Here is a 19,411-nt window from a genome sequence, read left to right on the forward strand (position 1 = left end):
CTTATATTAGCATCACATAAAAGAAAAATGGCTCATTGAAGGTTTTTCTTGGTGCTGATCTTTCTTTCTATGTGTCTCAGGCTTCTGTACCACCTGCAAGTTCTGCAGTTAAAGATGCACCTCCGTCTAGCACAAAGGAGGACTCAGAAAATGGAGAAATATCCACTGACAAGCAGGATGAGGAAAAAACAACTCTTGGAGATGCGTTGTCCATGAACCGGGCTTCAGAAGCATCTCCAACATCTGTTGAAGAGCTTCAGAATCTTGCAGGCGGAGCGGATATTAAGGTAGTGAAATTGGACTGGATACTTTTTAATCCTTCCATCAGGACAATCTGAACGGTTATATATTTCATTAGTTCTCTAATACGATGATCCATTTTGAAGGGGTTGGAGGCCGTTCTTGACAAGGCTGTTGAACTCGAGGATGGAAAGAAAGTTTCAGGGTAGGTTGAGCTTTAAATTGTGTTTAGCACTTACTCATATCCAGAATATTACTTCCTTGCATCATTCCTAGTGACATGTTAAGAGGTGGCAGTAACTTACTACCTTTGCCCTCCTTAACTTACTACCTTTGCCCTCCTTTCCTCTCTTTTCCAGCGGAATTGACCTGGATACAATGAACATAATTCAGCGGGATGCACTATTGCTTTTTAGGACTCTTTGCAAGGTTAGTGTTTCTATTGAATGGCCTACATGATGTTACTTTTATCAGACTTGACTAGAATATTCCCTGCAAAAAGAGACTTAGCTAGAGTATCACTTGTTCATCTTTCACCTTTTTCTTCTCATCCTCCTAGATGAGCATGAAAGAAGAAAGTGATGAGGTTGCTACCAAGACAAGGCTGCTGTCACTTGAACTGTTGCAGGTTAGTTTACATTGTGGAGGTTAATATTTTGTTTTCTTTGTTTAGATGATATCTGCTGATTCTTTTATCTGCAGGGATTGTTAGAAGGAGTCAGTGATTTGTTTGCCAAAAATTTCCACTTCATTGATTCAGTTAAAGCATACCTTTCCTACGCTCTTCTCCGGGCATCTGTGTCTTCATCTCCAGTTGTTTTTCAGGTCTTTTTTATATTTTTTTTCCCTTGTGATGCATACCCTTGTGGCATGATTATATTGATAGATTCTTCTTTCATTTTAAACCATCTTTTCTTATTTGGCAGTATGCTACCGGAATATTTTCAGTTCTGTTGCTTCGGTTTAGAGAGAGTCTCAAGGTAAAATTTCCATCAGAAGAACTGACATTTTTTGCAGCATTGAATTTCTTCTGGTATCCTGACCCTTTTTTGAAATACTATGCAGGGAGAAATTGGTGTTTTCTTTCCTTTGATAGTCTTAAGGTCTCTAGATAGCTCTGATAGCTCCCTCAGTCAGAAGTCCAGTGTCCTTAGGTGATCCCTCTTTGTTTATGGAACCTTATCTTGATGCATAATGCATAAACATACAATGCGTTTGATCCAATTTTGTCTTCTTTATTTTTTATTTGTTTTGCTGACATAGATCATCTTCCTGCCTATATGTCTGATGTTGTTCAATTGACTTTTCAATTAGAATGCTGGAAAAAGTCTGCAAAGACTCACAAATGCTTGCGGATATGTTTGTAAATTATGATTGTGACATTGACGGGCCAAACCTTTTTGAACGCATGGTAAGTACAAGGAAGATTGTTTTGTAACCACACAGGACTGGCATGTCCTCAAGTTTGTTGACTTGTGAGTTGTGTCTCTGATTGTTTGTATACTTATCAGGTTAGTGCTCTTTCAAGAATTGCACATGGATCTCAAAGCACTGATAGTGCTGCAGTTGCTTCATCACAGACAGTTTCTGTAAAAGGGTCATCTCTTCAGGTTATTATTCTGATTACTCAAAATTTCTCCACCTTTTCTTATGTGACACTAATATCACACATAAATCTGGATCGCAGTGCTTGGTCAGTATTTTGAAGTCATTGGTTGATTGGGAGCAAGCTCGAAGAGATTCCTCAAATCATGGAAGCGTTGCCGAATCTCATGATGATGGTACTTCTGCAAGGAGCTTGGCAACTGATGAGGCGAAGGTCCAAGAGGATGGTCGCAATCAGTTTGAGAGAGCTAAAGCTCACAAATCAACAATGGAGGCTGCAATTTCAGAGGTGGGAGGCTTGCTGTTATTATTTGGCTTCCTTTACCTGATGATACTTCTCAAATACATGTAAATGGTTGTACCAAACCTGCTGTCCTAGTTTTCTCTCGCTGCACTACTGATTCTAACTGGCCCTTTCGCACCTTCTATATTACAGTTCAATCGCAAGCCAGCAAAGGGGGTCGAGTATTTATTGTCAAATAAGTTGATTGAAAATAATGCATCATCTGTAGCTCAGTTTCTCAAGAGCAATGCCAGCTTGGATAAGGTGATCTCATGGAATTTAATGTTCTTTGTGCTGTCGCAGTTATTGGTCAGAGCGATGTGGCTAACCACTAACTTTGATGAGCTATACCTTTGCAGGTAATGATTGGTGAATATTTGGGACAGCATGAGGAATTCCCCCTTGCTGTGATGCATGCTTATGTCGATTCCATGAAGTTTTCGGGGTTGAAGTTTGATGCCGCAATTCGCGAGTTCCTCAAAGGATTTCGCCTTCCTGGGGAGGCACAAAAGATTGATCGCATAATGGAAAAATTTGCTGAGCGGTATGCATTTGTAGAATCTTAATACAGTTTTTCTTTGACATTTTCTATTGTGGTCCTCAAATAATTATGTGATTACTTGCAGGTACTGTGCTGATAACCCTGGGCTCTTTAAAAATGCAGATACTGCTTATATTCTTGCTTATGCTGTTATAATGTTAAATACCGATGCACATAATCCAATGGTATGGCCTAAGATGTCAAAATCAGATTTCGTACGTTTGAACACTGTGAGTGATGAAGAGGAATGTGCTCCTAAGGAGCTCTTGGAGGAACTTTATGACTCAATTATCAATGAAGAGATAAAGATGAAAGATGATCTTGCGGCAAAAACCAGTAAAGTAAGACCTGAAATAGAAGAAAAGGGTCGCCTCGTCAATATCCTCAATTTAGCTCTCCCAAGACTGAAGTCAGCAAGTGATACAAAGGCAGAAAGTGAAAAGATTATTAAGCAGACCCAAGCAGTTTTCAAAAACCAGGGACAGAAGAGGGGTGTTTTTCATGTGGCTCAGCAGGTTGAGCTTGTTAGACCAATGCTCGAGGCTGTAGGATGGCCTTTGCTTGCAACATTTTCTGTAACTATGGAGGAAGGTGACAACAAGCCTAGGGTTGTATTGTGCATGGAAGGGTTTAAGGCTGGTATCCATCTTACTCGTGTTCTTGGGATGGAGACCATGCGCTATGCTTTCTTGACATCCTTAGTGAGGTAAGAAAATTAACCCTTTCTATTTATGAATTTGCACTGTTTATTTCTTTATTTTTCCCGTTTAATTCTATGGATGTAATGGTGTCGTTTCCTTCATTAACCTTTTGCAGGTTTACATTTCTGCATGCTCCCAAGGACATGCGTAGTAAAAATGTTGAGGCATTGCGAACTCTCCTTGCCTTAGCTGACACGGATATGGATGCTTTGCAAGATGCTTGGAATGCTGTTTTAGAATGTGTCTCAAGACTCGAGTATATCACTTCAAGTCCTTCGATGGCCGCAACTGTTATGCAGGGATCAAATCAAATATCAAGGGATTCTGTAGTTCAATCACTGAAAGAGTTGTCGGGGAAGCCTGCTGAACAAGTGTTCGTAAACAGTGTAAAACTACCAAGTGATTCTATTGTTGAATTCTTCAATGGCCTATGTGCTGTTTCTGCTGAAGAACTTAAACAGACACCTCCTCGTGTCGTCAGCTTGCAAAAGCTTGTTGAAATAAGCTACTACAATATGGCACGGATACGTTTGGTATGCTTTTCTCTATCATTGTTTGCATTATATGCTTCCTATTGTTCTTTTAGCAATTCTTATGTTATTTCATGAGACTTAATTTTCAGTGACACAGTGAAGAGATAAATAAGTAGGTCGAAATTGCTTACTTTCTTACTATTATATGCCATTGTAGAGGATGCTTCATTGAATCAGGCAATATCTTCATTCCGTTAGAATTTTTTTTATTTTTTATTCAAAGAAGAACTAACATGATTTTATATTATGTTAGAAAGACCTGCTTATTTTACATTGGGAGCATTATGGGTGCAGGGGGAGACTTGAGACTGGTTTATTCAGAATTGTTTTTGTTTAGCCATTGGCCATTGAGTTTATGCCCATGTAAACTTTAGAATGACCCTAATTTATAAATATATGAAGTTGTGCATATGCACCTAATTGGTGAGCGTCCTTGAATTTTACTCAACTGAGAGCCTGAACACCTAATTTTTTAAGTCCTTCTGGATGAAGGGATGCACCCCTACCTGATTTTTCTTAGAAATATGCTGTTTTACTGAAATATACTCCCTCTGTCCGGAAATACTTGTCGCAGAGATGCATAAAAATGGATGTATCTAGAACTAAAATACATCTAGATACACCCATTCCTCCGACAAGTATTTCCGGACGGAGGGAGTACAATTGAACTGGGTACAATCTACTGGAATCGCTAGGGCGTGCTGAAATCGCAATTTACTATATAATTGGAGGTGATTACTGGGTACCACTGCAAACAGGTTCAGTAGGGTTTATTTACCATTCTGTGTAGGGTCACCGTGTTCAGCCAATTGTCAGATGACCATCTTCCCCTTCAAGAAAAATAGGAAAATAAAAAGAAAATGTGCTGTGGTGAGGAATTTTATCAATAACTTGATGGAGGTGGGCCTGTGCTTGTGTGTGGAGTGAGCAGATACAGCAGCATATCCAGCCACCTCAGGTACAGTCCTGGAGGATTGGTGGCTGGCTCGGCAGGAGACAGGGGGCCACACCTGGGTTCAGCCCTTTCTGTGGTACACCACATGTGCACTGGGAATGATGTGCAGCAGTGGAGCGAGCACATGTGAATCGTCTGCATAGGGGGGATGGCGTCCCAAATAAGTGGGGGAGAAAAAGTTAACTTCATAGAAATGTGTGGGGGAAGTTTGGGCCTTTCTCAAATATATATTTGGCAAGTGGTAGAAAATGCCATAGCTTATGCTTGCATTGTACTAGAGCAATTCTGATGTTCTGGGTGGTAAAATCCCAGTTGCACACATTAGCAGTAGTAGATATGCAATTTCTGAGAAAAAATGGGTAACGGCGCACATTGGTACCAAGGGAAGAAAAACTGCGAAGTGGAAAAACCTAATATTATTCCGTAAGAATTTTTTGCCACAGACAGAATATGAAGATCCACAACAATCAGAATGCATTATGGCATGTGGCACTGGAACAATATGAATCAGCACATCAATATTTTATTTATCTGTACAATGATGCAGATATATAAATATGGTCAAAAGGAACAGTGGTACACAAATATTTTCGTTTTGAACAGTTGCTCATCCTATATACCTAAATAGTTGATCCACACTAACTCTAATTCTTTCAACATGCAACTATGCCAACTCATCATGTCACCATGCATGGGAAAAGGCCCAGCTTAACGCTCACCATTCATGCTACTCACATTTAATAAATATTCTACAACTATATAGTAACAAATACATTAAATCATGTATTTTAGTTTCGAATTCTCATATTGTTAATCTAAATACTAATGTTTCATTCAACCAAATCTAATTGAAATAATTGCGCATAATTCTTGCAGTAACATGGAGGGTATCATCTCTAGTGTTTTAGACATCTGATCCAGTTAGCAAGTGATTAAACGGACATTCTCACCCAGTTACAGTAGGCCAAACAATCCAGTGTTTCCTTGAGTTTGTTTTTATGCACCAAAGTCTTGCAAAAAGCGTGAAAAGATTCAGTGTTCCATTTACCCAAATGTTTCTGTACCTGCTGGAGCCATTTTATTGGCCTGCATCTAAACGCCAGTCTATCATCTGGTAGAAGGGCCAGTGTGCACATCAACATCAGGGATCTTTTACTGTTATGAGTTGTCTCGAATCCTAACACAAAATTCTACTCCCTCCGTCCCAAAGTAAGTGTCTCAAGCTTAGTACTCCCTCCGTCCCAAAGTAAGTGTCTCAAGCTTAGTACTCCCTCCGTAAACTAATATAAGAGCGTTTAGAATACTAAAGTAGTGATCTAAACGCTCTTATATTAGTTTACAGAGGGAGTACTAAGCTTGAGACACTTATTTTGGGACGGAGGGAGTAGTTATTACTATCACAATGCCCATGCATTGCCATGGAGCCATTGGCTTATGAGGTGGTCAAATAATGTTAGTGTCCTTGTGCCCGTTGTGTGATTTACATGTAGAAAAGATAGCAAAAATATGGTAGAGACATGCATCGTCAGAGAACTTTAAATGACCACAATAGGTTAGGAAGAGAAACTAAAACAAAATTGACTTTGAGTTGAAGTCACACTTTTGTGTTTGTTATTTGTGCCTTTTACAAAAAAATTGGTCTCACATGAAAGTACTACCTCCGTCTCGGTGAATAAGTCATTCGCGTAGTTCTAGGTCAACGATTTAACTATCTAAATATGTATTATATGTGACAAAAAATATATATTTAGAAACTACATCCGTGTAGAAATCTAGTGATATACTTTTCATGACATATAACACATATTTAATTCCTCAAATCGATGACCTAGAAGTACGTGAATGACTTATTCACCTAGACGGAGGTAGTAGTGTATTTGTTTATTTATATGATAAATCCCACATGTGAGTAAATTACATTTGTTTATATGTCTCTTGGAAGGCTAGTTCCACATGTGGGGATGCGTGTGTTTGTTTATTTGGAAAGGATGGTGGACTCACCACCAACTCCAATCTTTATAAGTAGGAAAGATTTGTCATGCCATGAAAGTAGTAGGCCGTTGTTGCTAATAACTTGCCATCTATTTGTGTACGTGTAGGTGTGGGCCAGAATATGGTCGGTGCTGGCTCAGCATTTTATTGCTGCTGGGAGCCACCATGACGAGAAAGTTGCTATGTATGCCATTGACTCACTGAGGCAGCTTGGCATGAAGTACTTGGAGCGTGCGGAGCTGAACAAATTCACATTCCAGAATGACATACTGAAGCCTTTTGTTATTTTAATGAGGAATAGTCGCAGCGAAAAGATCCGTGGTCTAATTGTCGACTGCATTGTTCAAGTAAGTTATTATGCACATTCTTTTGACAATCAATGAAATCTAATGATATAGGCTTTTATACCAAATAGTGCTCCAAGTAAAAAAATGTTGTATGAATGTGCAGCTGATCAAGTCAAAAGTTGGTAGCATAAAGTCAGGTTGGCGTTGTGTGTTCATGATATTCACTGCAGCAGCTGATGATGAGAACGAATATATTGTTGAAAGTGCTTTTGAAAACGTCGAACAAGGCAAGTTTTAAAATAACCTATATAAATGGCATGGCTTCTCTGCCAACTTACATGTTGACAGTATTGATTTTTTTTCCTTCCCGGCTTAAAATTTGAACTGAATGGATGTGCTTTGCAGTTATCTTGGAACATTTTGATCAAGTTGTTGGTGATTGCTTCATGGATTGTGTTAACTGTCTTATTGGTTTCGCCAATAACAAATGCACTCCTCGGATTAGTTTGAAGGCTATTGCTCTCCTACGTATATGTGAAGATCGTTTGGCAGAGGTTGGGACAATGAATACCCTTTGCTGCAAATAAACTTTTTGCAGCCCCTGTTATTATCTGTAGTTCTGTTGCACTCTTATTCATGGAAATGACTTATCTTTCCCTCATCCATTTCTTTGTATAGGGGTTTATTCCTGGTGGTTCTGTTAAGCCTGTTGATGTTCTCCCAGAGGCCAATTTTGATGTGACGGAGCATTACTGGTTTCCTATGCTTGCTGGCTTGTCTGATCTGACCTTAGACCCCAGACCAGAAGTTAGACATTGTGCTCTTGAAGTTCTGTTTGATCTGCTGAACGAGAGAGGACATAAATTTTCTTCTCCCTTTTGGGAGAGCATTTTCCATCGTGTACTCTTTCCTATATTTGATCATGTGAGACATGCTGGAAGGGATGGCCTTTCTTCTGGGGATGATTGGCTTCGTGATACTAGCATTCATTCTTTGCAGTTAATCTGCAACCTTTTCAATACTTTCTATAAGGTAACAAATGCCTTCTCTGTCCTTTTACTTTAGTTGCTTAATGGAAATCATTTGGATCTTTCGGAACATCAATATCATGACTTTTGATGTTAGGCTACTTTTGGTTCATAGGATAGGAATATTATAGGAATAGGAAAACCATAGGAATTGAGAATGACATGTATCTGAATTCCTGTAGGGAAAGAGATGTCACTTGATTCATAGCATAGGAATTTTTTCATTGGGTCTAGGCTAATGTTTTTTTTCCCTATGAAATGAGAAGGATTGGTTCCTATCCTACACAGGAATAGGAATCTATTCCTATAAACCAAAGGGCTCTAAAGGATTTTTCCTACAAAGTTCCTATCCTTTAAAATTCCTACAAAATTACCAAAGAAGGCCTTGGTATATTTACTTCATGTTTGTATTTGGTAATATTTACTTCATGTTTGTATCCATAGTAGACTTGGTATATTTTCATTTTCAGTTGTCTACTTGTCTGGCATGTAGAAGAGATCCAACTGGAAAGTTGTTTGGTTGGTTACCATCTCATTGTGATTTTCAGGAAGTGTCATTTATGCTTCCACCTCTATTGGGCTTACTTCTAGAGTGTGCCAAGAAAACAGACCAAACTGTTGTCTCAATTGCTCTAGGAGCTTTAGTTCATCTAATAGAGGTTGGTGGTCACCAATTCAGCGATGGTGATTGGGAAACACTACTTAAGAGTATTAGGTATTTTTCTCAAACTTCGTTCCTACTAAAATGTATTCTAGCTTTTGTCTTTCATATATTAGTGTTGCTTTAACATTGCAGGGATGCATCATACACAACACAACCCCTTGAACTCCTCAATTCACTAGGATTTCAAAAGACAAGCAATCAACAATTACTTTCAAGAGAATCTGAGACCGACGCTAGTAGTTACCATGATATCAGGGAAGGAGAAGCATCAATAAGTAATAATGGCGAACAGGAGGGTCATCAGGAAACAAGTCCACGGATTGGATTGGAAAATTCAGATGGTAAGTAAGCTAAAGTGTTTCTCTAGTTGTTTTATGCACCCAGCAATACTTTCATATGAATGGAATACTGAAAATTCTACACAATATGTTCCACTTATCTAGGTTTGCCATCACCATCTGGGAGAGCACAACCTGCAGTCTCCCCATCTAATCAAACCTTTGGACAAAGATTTATGGGTAATATGATGGGTAATCTTTTGGTCAGAAGTCTTACATCCAAATCAAAGGGCAAAATGGACGATGCTGCTCCGCCCTCACCTGCAAAGGTGCATGTTCTTTCCTCTTGCCAATATGATTAGGTGTCATTAGACTATGATATGGACATTAATAGATTACATGTGCTGTAGGCGTCATTAGCATATATGCCTCTAGGCATCTGTTGCTTGCTATATCTATCTGCGCATTAACCATACATTGTCACAAAAGTGTGGTAAATAAATTGGGTGTTTCTGTGCTCCACACAAAACATAAGTTTTTGGTTTTACTTGTCGACAACCGAGTTCATTCAAACAAGGATAGATGGAGTTACATAAAATATTGAATAATATACTGTAAATCGATACGTTTAGATACTTTTGGAATGTTACCGCCTTGTTGCCATGCTAGGCAGTTTTATATACTGTGAATCCTAATCAGTATAGGATCAAATAAAATTTGAGGCTTTTATTTTTGTGTTTTCTTCAACTGATATGCTATCCATTTTATATCGATGTTCTCAGCATCACTGTTTTTGAGTCGCGCGACTAGTCGTCGACTAGTCGATGAGTCGCACTGCCAGATGTCGACTTAACCTCTCGACTAGTTGAGACTAGTCGATCGGCCAGGCATGACTCGTCAAGAGTCGCTACCCCAGAACGACTCGTCGACTCATTGACTCGAAAACCTTGCTCAGCATCTGTGACTATAGTTGTAACTTGCCAGAAGTCATATCTGTGCTAGACTGAGCTGGAATCCATGAAGGAGCTGTTCACCTATGATTCAATATACTGAAGCATATTAGGCTATTAACAGATGCGAGCAGTGAGCTTAGTTTGGAACATTGGAAGTACCAAGTGACATTTTCTTCATGGTTTGCTATGTTATTTCTATATATTTAATTTGCCTGCCTGTTGATCTAGACACCTGAAGCTGATGGAGCTGACAAGACTGAAGAAGAAGAGAACCCTATGATGGAGACTGTTAGAAGTAAATGCATCACTCAGCTGCTGCTACTTGGGGCTATTGACAGTATACAGGTAACAGTTTGTGCTTTATAGATGGATACTAGATCTGAATTACTTATCGTATGTTTAACTAGTGCTGACGGATGAACTTTACAGAAGAGGTATTGGAGCAAACTGCAAGCCACACAACAGATCGCAATTATGGATATCCTGCTGTCGCTCCTAGAATTTGCTTCTTCATATAACTCACCATCGAACCTTCGGACAAGGATGCACCATATACCGCCTGAAAGGTAATGCTTGAAGACTACATATATTTTAGCTTCCCAAATTAATGTTTCTAACACTGGGAACTCAATATCATGTGTAGGCCACCACTAAATCTTCTTCGCCAGGAGCTAGCTGGAACTACTATTTATTTAGAGATTCTACACAAATCAACAGTGCACAATGGTGCAAATGGCTCATCTGAGGAAACAAATGGATCTGGCGTGGAGTCTGATCAACAAGAAAAGCTCAAGAGCCTGGCAGAAGGGAAGCTCGTTTCATTTTGTGGGAATATTTTGAAAGAAGCGTCTGATCTCCAGCCTAGCAATGGGGAAACTGCTAGTGCGGACATACACCGTGTACTTGATCTACGTGCACCTGTTATTATCAAGGTAATAGTACACCTGGATTCTGATATACATAGGGCCTTTCCGAGGTTTTCATCCTTTTGTGGAGAAATATTCTGTTCCCATATTTTATTTTTTTTAATTTTGTTTTGCATTTCAGGTTTTGAATGGAATGTGCATCATGGATGCTCAGATATTCAAGAAGCACCTAAGAGAGTTCTATCCATTAATTACCAAACTTATCTGCTGTGATCAGGTATGTGTGGTTTTGTGTTGATAAACATATACTCGACTCATGGAGTACTAGTTATAGCAGTACTAGAGCTTTAATCTGTGCTTATGTTTCAGATGGATGTTCGTGGGGCCCTTGGCGATCTTTTCAGCAAACAACTTACTCCACTCATGCCCTGAGTCCTGCTCACACTCCTCCCTGTTGCAAATATCTTTCTTACTGGAGTATATTCTGTATCAGCATTTTTTGCACATGGTGCACCGAGGGAAGCTTCACGTCCTCAAGGCGCATATCTGCTTTAATAGCTACATCCTAGGAGGTGAAGAGTTTGTAAGCCGGAGATCTGTAAATTAGTATACAAGTTTTCGTAGATGATGTGAGTACAGATATCATGGAAAGTAGCTTTGCTTGTTGCAGCATGCCATTTTTCCTTGGTGAGTTGCTGTAATTTATGTGTTATTTTTCTGTGCCTGGACTGGAGGGCCATGATTCTATCATTCTATACACAACTAGAGTTGAGACGATGGTATGGCATTATATGCTTATATGTGTACATTGGTCAGCACATTGTACTTGGTGCCTGTTGTTATGTGGCAATACTTAGATTACTCATGGCAGGGCTTTGTAGGCTGCATTTAATAAAGTTAAAGTCCAGTCATTGTTCATCTATCTGATTCCGAGATTGTTACAAGATTGTATTAGGTCAGATTTTATCATTTGACTTGACTTTTTGCCACTCTAGTATCAGTTGGTAACAGTATGATTGTTCCCTTTCCCGTGTGCGTCCTGTTTCGCGAGCTGTACCATCTCTGCTGTGGTTAATGCATTCTTCCTTTTTGGAAAGCAGATAGAGCTGTGTTTGGAAACAAAGTATTTTAAAACCGTAGTAGTATACTCCCTCTGTTCCTAAATATAAGTCTTTTTTAGACATTTCAAATGAATTACAATATACGAATGTATGTAGACACTTGTAGATTTATTTATTTTAGAGTGTAGATTTACTTATTTTGCTCTGTATATAGTCACTTGTTGAAATCTTTAAAAAGACTTATATTTGGGAATGGAGGGAGTAGCATGTAGGCATGCCATGCAACATTAAACTCCAAAATACTCCTTCCCAAAATCTTGGGCGTCTAACATTTCAGCACGAAAATTAGCGCAAGCATGCGTTACCTGAGCCGTTGTTGCAGTTGGGAGAGGAAAATTGCCTGCCACGATGTCCACTGATTAGTACTCCCCCCGATTTGGCCACCGTGGGATTGGAAGGCGAGGTGGGGCCCTTCACGAAGACAAGGGATAGGGAGAGGGACGTGATGGAGCTAAGCATGCACCCATTTTTTCTATTGGAATATGTGCATGTAGTTTTAATTTAAATTATGCACATAAAATGCCTAGAAACTCCAGTTAATATATAAAAATGTCCAAGTGAACCTTAAAAAATTCAAAAAATTGACACAACACTTCTATTGTTCCATGTTGACACTAGAAAATTTTGAAAACAAGAAGAGGCAATGGATATCGTTTCGTCTTCAAATATGGCATGTTCGCTACCGAAAGCATCAGGCTTGTTGTGAGAAGCCTTGATTTGCGAGAAGCTTATACTCAAACCTGCCTCAAATAAGACAATTTTTTTATTACAACATGTTGATGCCGCTTCATGGCTAACTGAATAGAGACCCAACCAGCGATTTTTTCTCCTTCCCAGAAAATTTGTAGCATTTGCTGTAGCTTGCGTGTTTTCACCTGTCCTCGCGTCGAGATCTTTAAAACTAGACTGGGATCCCATGTTATTAATTTTGTATTTCTCACATCATCTTCAAAACTAAATCTGATGTTGATAGGTTTTGATGAACCTTTTTCGGTCGAAAATTGTGATCCTGAAGTGAACTAACATGAGCTCCCAAACAACACTAACATGTGCTCCCAAGTGAATTAATTTGTCCTCCCGTGGGGAGGCACACCTTGTACTCCTGTCTGTGCTACAAAAGTAAACTAACATATGGCCCATAGTGAACTAATATGTGTTCCCTAGTGAATTAAACTTGTGCTTACCGTAGAATACTAATTCACTCCATCAGATTTAAACCACGCGAGATATTTTAGTATAAACAAATATACAAATCTTAACATGAAAAATTATGCATGTTCCAACTAAAAGCCACTTAGAATGCACTAATGCATGTTGCATGGTAGGGGATGGTTGTGGATCAAGCTAGTAAATGTATCTGTGACAATATTTTTTTCATGATGTGAAAGCACACATGATGATACAATTAATAATGGGATTCACTCCAGAAATTCAATTTAGCTCCCGGGAGCACTGTTGGGAAACGCAGTAATTTCAAAAAATTTCCTACGCACACGCAAGATCATGGTGATGCATAGCAACGAGAGGCGAGAGTGTTGTCTACGTACCCTCGTAGACCGAAGCGGAAGCGTTGACGCAACGTAGAGGAAGTAGTCGTACGTCTTCCCGGTTCAACCGATCCAAGCACCGTTACTCCGGCACCTCCGAGTTCTTGGCACACGTTCAGCTCGATGACGCTCCCCGGGCTCCGATCCAGCAAAGCTTCGGGGAAGAGTTCCGTCAGCACGACGGCGTGGTGACGATCTTGACGTTCACCTGTCGCAGGGCTTCGCCTAAGCACCGCTACAATATGACCGAGGTGTAATATCGCGGAGGGGGGCACCGCACACGGCTAAGGAATGATCACGAAGATCAACTTGTGTGTACTAGGGTGCCCCCTGCCCCCGTATATAAAGGAGCCAAGGGGAGGGGGCGGCCGGCCAAGGAGGGCGCGCCAAGGGGGAGTCCTACTCCCACCGGGAGTAGGACTCCCTTCTTTCCTAGTTGGAGAAGGAGAAGGGGAAAGAGGAGGAAGAGGGAAAGGAAAGGGGGGGCACCGCCCCCCTTCCCTTGTCCTATTCGGACTAGGAAGGGGAGGGGCGCACGGCCACCTCTTGCCTCCTTTCCTCTTCTCCCTTAAGGCCCATGTAGGCCCAATAACCCACCGGGGGGTTCCGATAACCCCCCCGGTACTCCGGTAAAATCCCGATTTCACCCGGAACGATTCCGATATCCAAATATAGGCTTCCAATATATCGATCTTTATGTCTCGACCATTTCGAGACTCCTCGTCATGTCCATGATCACATCCGGGACTCCGAACAACCTTCGGTACATCAAAATACATAAACTCATAATGAAACTGTCATCGTAACGTTAAGCGTGCGGACCCTACGGTTCGAGAACAATGTAGACATGACCGAGACACGTCTCCGGTCAATAACCAATAGCGGAACCTGGATGCTCATATTGGTTCCTACATATTGTACAAAGATCTTTATCGGTCAGACCGCATAACAACATACGTTGTTCCCTTTGTCATCGGTATGTTACTTGCCCGAGATTCGATCGTCGGTATCTCAATACCTAGTTCAATCTCGTTACCGGCAAGTCTCTTTACTCGTTCCGTAATACATCATTTCGCAACTAACTCTTTAGTTGCAATGCTTGCAAGGCTTATGTGATGTGCATTACCGAGAGGGCCCAGAGATACCTCTCCGACAATCGGAGTGACAAATCCTAATCTCGAAATACGCCAACCCAACATGTACCTTTGGAGACACTTGTAGAGCACCTTTATAATCACCCATTTACGTTGTGACGTTTGGTAGCACACAAAGTGTTCCTCCGGCAAACGGGAGTTGCATAATCTCATAGTCATAGGAACATGTATAAGTCATGAAGAAAGCAATAGCAACATACTAAACGATCGGGTGCTAAGCTAATGGAATGGGTCATGTCAATCAGATCATTCACCTAATGATGTGATCCTGTTAATCAAATAACAACTCTTTGTTCATGGTTAGGAAACATAACCATCTTTGATTAACGAGCTAGTCAAGTAGAGGCATACTAGTGACACTCTGTTTGTCTATGTATTCACACATGTATTATGTTTCCGGTTAATACAATTCTAGCATGAATAATAAACATTTATCATGATATAAGGAAATAAATAATAACTTTATTATTGCCTCTAGGGCATATTTCCTTCACTCTCCCACTTGCACTAGAGTCAATAATCTAGATTACACAGCAATGATTCTAACACCCATGGAGCCTTGGTGCTGATCATGTTTTGCTCGTGGAAGAGGCTTAGTCAACGGGTCTGCAACATTCAGATCCGTATGTATCTTGCAAATCTCTATGTCTCCCACCTGGACTAGATCCCGGATGGAATTGAAGCGTCTCTTGATGTGCTTGGTTCTCTTGTGAAATCTGGATTCCTTTGCCAAGGCAATTGCACCAGTATTGTCACAAAAGATTTTCATTGGACCCGATGCACTAGGTATGACACCTAGATCGGATATGAACTCCTTCATCCAGACTCCTTCATTTGCTGCTTCCGAAGCAGCTATGTACTCCGCTTCACATGTAGATCCCGCCACAACGCTTTGTTTAGAACTGCACTAACTGACAGCTCCACCGTTTAATGTAAACACGTATCCGGTTTGCGATTTAGAATCGTCTGGATCAGTGTCAAAGCTTGCATCAACGTATCCTTTTACGATGAGCTCTTTGTCACCTCCATATATGAGAAACATATCCTTAGTCCTTTTTAGGTATTTCAGGATGTTCTTGACCACTGTCCAGTGATCCACTCCTGGATCACTTTGGTACCTCCCTGCTAGACTTATAGCAAGGCACACATCAGGTCTGGTACACAACATTGCATACATGATAGAGCCTATGGCTGAAGCATAGGGAATATCTTTCATTTTCTCTCTATCTTCTGCAGTGGTCGGGCATTGAGTCTTACTCAACTTCACACCTTGTAACACAGGCAAGAACCCTTTCTTTGCTTGATCCATTTTGAACTTCTTCAAAACTTTGTCAAGGTATGTGCTTTGTGAAAGTCCAATTAAGCGTCTTGATCTATCTCTATAGATCTTAATGCCTAATATGTAAGCAGCTTCATCGAGGTCTTTCATTGAAAAACTCTTATTCAAGTATCCCTTTATGCTATCCAGAAATTCTATATCATTTCCAATTAGCAATATGTCATCCACATATAATATCAGAAATGCTACAAAGCTCCCACTCACTTTCTTGTAAATACAGGCTTCTCCAAAAGTCTGTATAAAACCAAATGCTTTGATCACACTATCAAAGCGTTTATTCCAACTCCGAGAGGCTTGCACCAGTCCATAAATGGATCGCTGGAGCTTGCACACTTTGTTAGCTCCCTTTGGATCGACAAAACCTTCTGGTTGCATCATATACAACTCTTCTTCCAGAAATCCATTCAGGAATGCAGTTTTGACATCCATCTGCCAAATTTCATAATCATAAAATGCGGCAATTGCTAACATGATTCGGACAGACTTAAGCATCGCTACGGGTGAGAAGGTCTCATCGTAGTCAATCCCTTGAACTTGCCGAAAACCTTTTGCGACAAGTCGAGCTTTGTAGACAGTAATATTACCGTCAGCGTCAGTCTTCTTCTTGAAGATCCATTTATTCTCAATTGCTTGCCGATCATCGGGCAAGTCAACCAAAGTCCATACTTTGTTCTCATACATGGATCCCATCTCAGATTTCATGGCTTCAAGCCATTTTGCGGAATCTGGGCTCACCATCGCTCCTTCATAGTTCGTAGGTTCATCATGATCTAGTAGCATGACTTCCAGAACAGGATTACCATACCACTCTGGCACGGATCTCACTCTGGTTGATCTACGAGGTTCAGTAGTATCTTGTTTTGAAGTTTCATGATCATCATCATTAGCTTCCTCACTAACTGGTGTAGGTGTCACAGAAACAGTTTTCTGTGATGCACTACTTTCCAATAAGGGAGCAGGTACAGTTACCTCGTCAAGTTCTACTTTCCTCACACTCACTTCTTTCGAGAGAAACTCCTTCTCTAGAAAGTTTCTGAACTTAGCAACAAAAGTCTTGCCTTCGGATCTGTGATAGAAGCTGTATCCAATAGTCTCCTTTGGATATCCTATGAAGACACATTTCTCCGATTTGGGTTCGAGCTTATCAGGTTGAAGCTTTTTCACATAAGCATCGCAACCCCAAACTTTTAGAAATGACAACTTTGGTTTCTTGCCAAACCATAGTTCATAAGGCGTCGTCTCAACAGATTTTGATGGTGCCCTATTTAACATGAATGCAGCCGTCTCCAAAGCATAACCCCAAAACGATAGCGGTAAATCAGTAAGAGACATCATAGATCGCACCATATCTAGTAAAGTACGATTACGACGTTCGGACACACCATTACGCTGTGGTGTTCCGGGTGGCGTGAGTTGCGAAACTATTCCGCATTGTTTCAAATGTACACCAAACTCGTAACTCAAATATTCTTCTCCACGATCAGATCGTAGAAACTTTATTTTCTTGTTACGATGATTTTCAACTTCACTCTGAAATTCTTTGAACTTTTCAAACGTTTCAGACTTATGTTTTATTAAGTAGATATACCCATATCTGCTTAAGTCATCTATGAAGGTGAGAAAATAAGATATCCGCCATGAGCCTCAATATTCATCGGACCACATACATCTGTATGTATGATTTCCAACAAATCTGTTGCTCTCTCCATAGTACCAGAGAACGGTGTTTTAGTCATCTTGCCCATGAGGCACGGTTCACAAGTACCAAGTGATTCATAATCAAGTGGTTCCAAAAGTCCATCAGTATGGAGTTTCTTCATGCGCTTTACACCGATATGACCTAAACGGCAGTGCCACAAATAAGTTGCACTATCATTATCAACTCTGCATCTTTTGGCTTCAACACTATGAATATGTGTGTCACTACTATCGAGATTCAATAAAAATAGACCACCCTTTAAGGGTGCATGACCATAAAAGATATTACTCATATAAATAGAACAACCATTATTCTCAGATTTAAATGAATAACCGTCTCGCATCAAACAAGATCCAGATATAATGTTCATGCTTAACGCTGGCACCAAATAACAATTATTTAGGTCTAATATTAATCCGGAAGGTAGATGTAGAGGTAGCGTGCCGACTGCGATCACATCGACTTTGGAACCGTTTCCCACGCGCATCGTCACCTCGTCCTTAGCCAATCTCCGCTTAATCCGTAGTCCCTGTTTCGAGTTGCAAATATTAGCAACAGAACCAGTATCAAATACCCAGGTGCTACTGCGAGCATTAGTAAGGTACACATCAATAACATGTATATCACATATACCTTTGTTCACCTTGCCATCCTTCTTATCCGCCAAATACTTGGGGCAGTTCCGCTTCCAGTGACCAGTCTGCTTGCAGTAGAAGCACTCAGTTTCAGGCTTAGGTCCAGGTTTGGGTTTCTTCTCTTGAGCAGCAACTTGCTTGCTGTTCTTTTTGAAGTTCCCCTTCTTCTTCCCTTTGCCCTTTTTCTTGAAACTAGTGGTCTTGTTGACCATCAACACTTGATGCTCCTTCTTGATTTCTACCTCCGCAACTTTTAGCATTGCGAAGAGCTCGGGAATAGTCTTATTCATCCCTTGCATATTATAGTTCATCACGAAGCTCTTGTAGCTTGGTGGCAGTGATTGGAGAATTCTTTCAATGACGCAATCATCTGGAAGATTAACTCCCAAGTGATTATTATACCCAGACATTTTGAGTATATGCTCACTGACAGAACTGTTCTCCTCCATCTTGCAGCTATAGAACTTATTGGAGACTTCATATCTTTCAATTCGGGCATTTGCTTGAAATATTAACTTCAACTCCTGGAACATCTCATATGCTCCATGACGTTCAAAACGTCGTTGAAGTCCCGATTCTAAGCCGTAAAGCATGGCACACTGAACTATTGAGTAGTCATCAGCTTTGCTCTGCCAGACGTTTATAACATCTGGTGTTGCTCCAGCAGCAGGCCTGGCACCCAGCGGTGCTTCCAGGACGTAATTCTTCTGTGCAGCAATGAGGATAATCCTCAAGTTACGGACCCAGTCCGTGTAATTCCTACCATCATCTTTCAACTTTGCTTTCTCAAGGAACGCATTAAAATTCAACGGAACAACAGCACGAGCCATCTATCTACAATCAAGCAAAAACAAGCAAGATACTATCAGGTACTAAGTTTCATGATAAATTTAGGTTCAATTAATTTACTTAAAGAACTCCCACTTAGATAGACATCCCTCTAATCCTCTAAGTGATTACGTGATCCAAATCAACTAAACCATGTCCGAT

General features: G+C 40.4%; 1 protein-coding gene across 1 annotated transcript in view; it reads left to right on the forward strand.

Annotated features, from left to right (window-relative positions):
• Positions 1 to 11,848, forward strand: part of LOC119357773 (brefeldin A-inhibited guanine nucleotide-exchange protein 5-like) — a 15,786-nt gene extending 3,938 nt beyond the window's left edge. Inside the window, exons 7-32 of the mRNA XM_037624611.1 lie at positions 70 to 287; positions 387 to 445; positions 600 to 669; positions 800 to 868; positions 943 to 1,065; positions 1,167 to 1,220; positions 1,306 to 1,394; positions 1,555 to 1,651; positions 1,752 to 1,850; positions 1,928 to 2,134; positions 2,282 to 2,392; positions 2,488 to 2,672; positions 2,755 to 3,375; positions 3,486 to 3,903; positions 6,958 to 7,197; positions 7,301 to 7,424; positions 7,543 to 7,691; positions 7,816 to 8,169; positions 8,714 to 8,880; positions 8,962 to 9,170; positions 9,273 to 9,436; positions 10,289 to 10,405; positions 10,490 to 10,626; positions 10,704 to 10,992; positions 11,108 to 11,203; positions 11,296 to 11,848. Of these exons, the coding sequence (XP_037480508.1) occupies positions 70 to 287; positions 387 to 445; positions 600 to 669; positions 800 to 868; positions 943 to 1,065; positions 1,167 to 1,220; positions 1,306 to 1,394; positions 1,555 to 1,651; positions 1,752 to 1,850; positions 1,928 to 2,134; positions 2,282 to 2,392; positions 2,488 to 2,672; positions 2,755 to 3,375; positions 3,486 to 3,903; positions 6,958 to 7,197; positions 7,301 to 7,424; positions 7,543 to 7,691; positions 7,816 to 8,169; positions 8,714 to 8,880; positions 8,962 to 9,170; positions 9,273 to 9,436; positions 10,289 to 10,405; positions 10,490 to 10,626; positions 10,704 to 10,992; positions 11,108 to 11,203; positions 11,296 to 11,358 (4,529 nt within the window). The 3' untranslated portion in view covers positions 11,359 to 11,848. The remainder of the gene's footprint in view (positions 1 to 69; positions 288 to 386; positions 446 to 599; positions 670 to 799; positions 869 to 942; positions 1,066 to 1,166; positions 1,221 to 1,305; positions 1,395 to 1,554; positions 1,652 to 1,751; positions 1,851 to 1,927; positions 2,135 to 2,281; positions 2,393 to 2,487; positions 2,673 to 2,754; positions 3,376 to 3,485; positions 3,904 to 6,957; positions 7,198 to 7,300; positions 7,425 to 7,542; positions 7,692 to 7,815; positions 8,170 to 8,713; positions 8,881 to 8,961; positions 9,171 to 9,272; positions 9,437 to 10,288; positions 10,406 to 10,489; positions 10,627 to 10,703; positions 10,993 to 11,107; positions 11,204 to 11,295) is intronic.
• Positions 11,849 to 19,411: the final 7,563 nt, after the last annotated feature.

This window comes from Triticum dicoccoides, chromosome 2A, assembly GCF_002162155.2.
Source record: "Triticum dicoccoides isolate Atlit2015 ecotype Zavitan chromosome 2A, WEW_v2.0, whole genome shotgun sequence".
In the NCBI taxonomy this organism is placed as follows: domain Eukaryota; kingdom Viridiplantae; phylum Streptophyta; class Magnoliopsida; order Poales; family Poaceae; genus Triticum; species Triticum dicoccoides.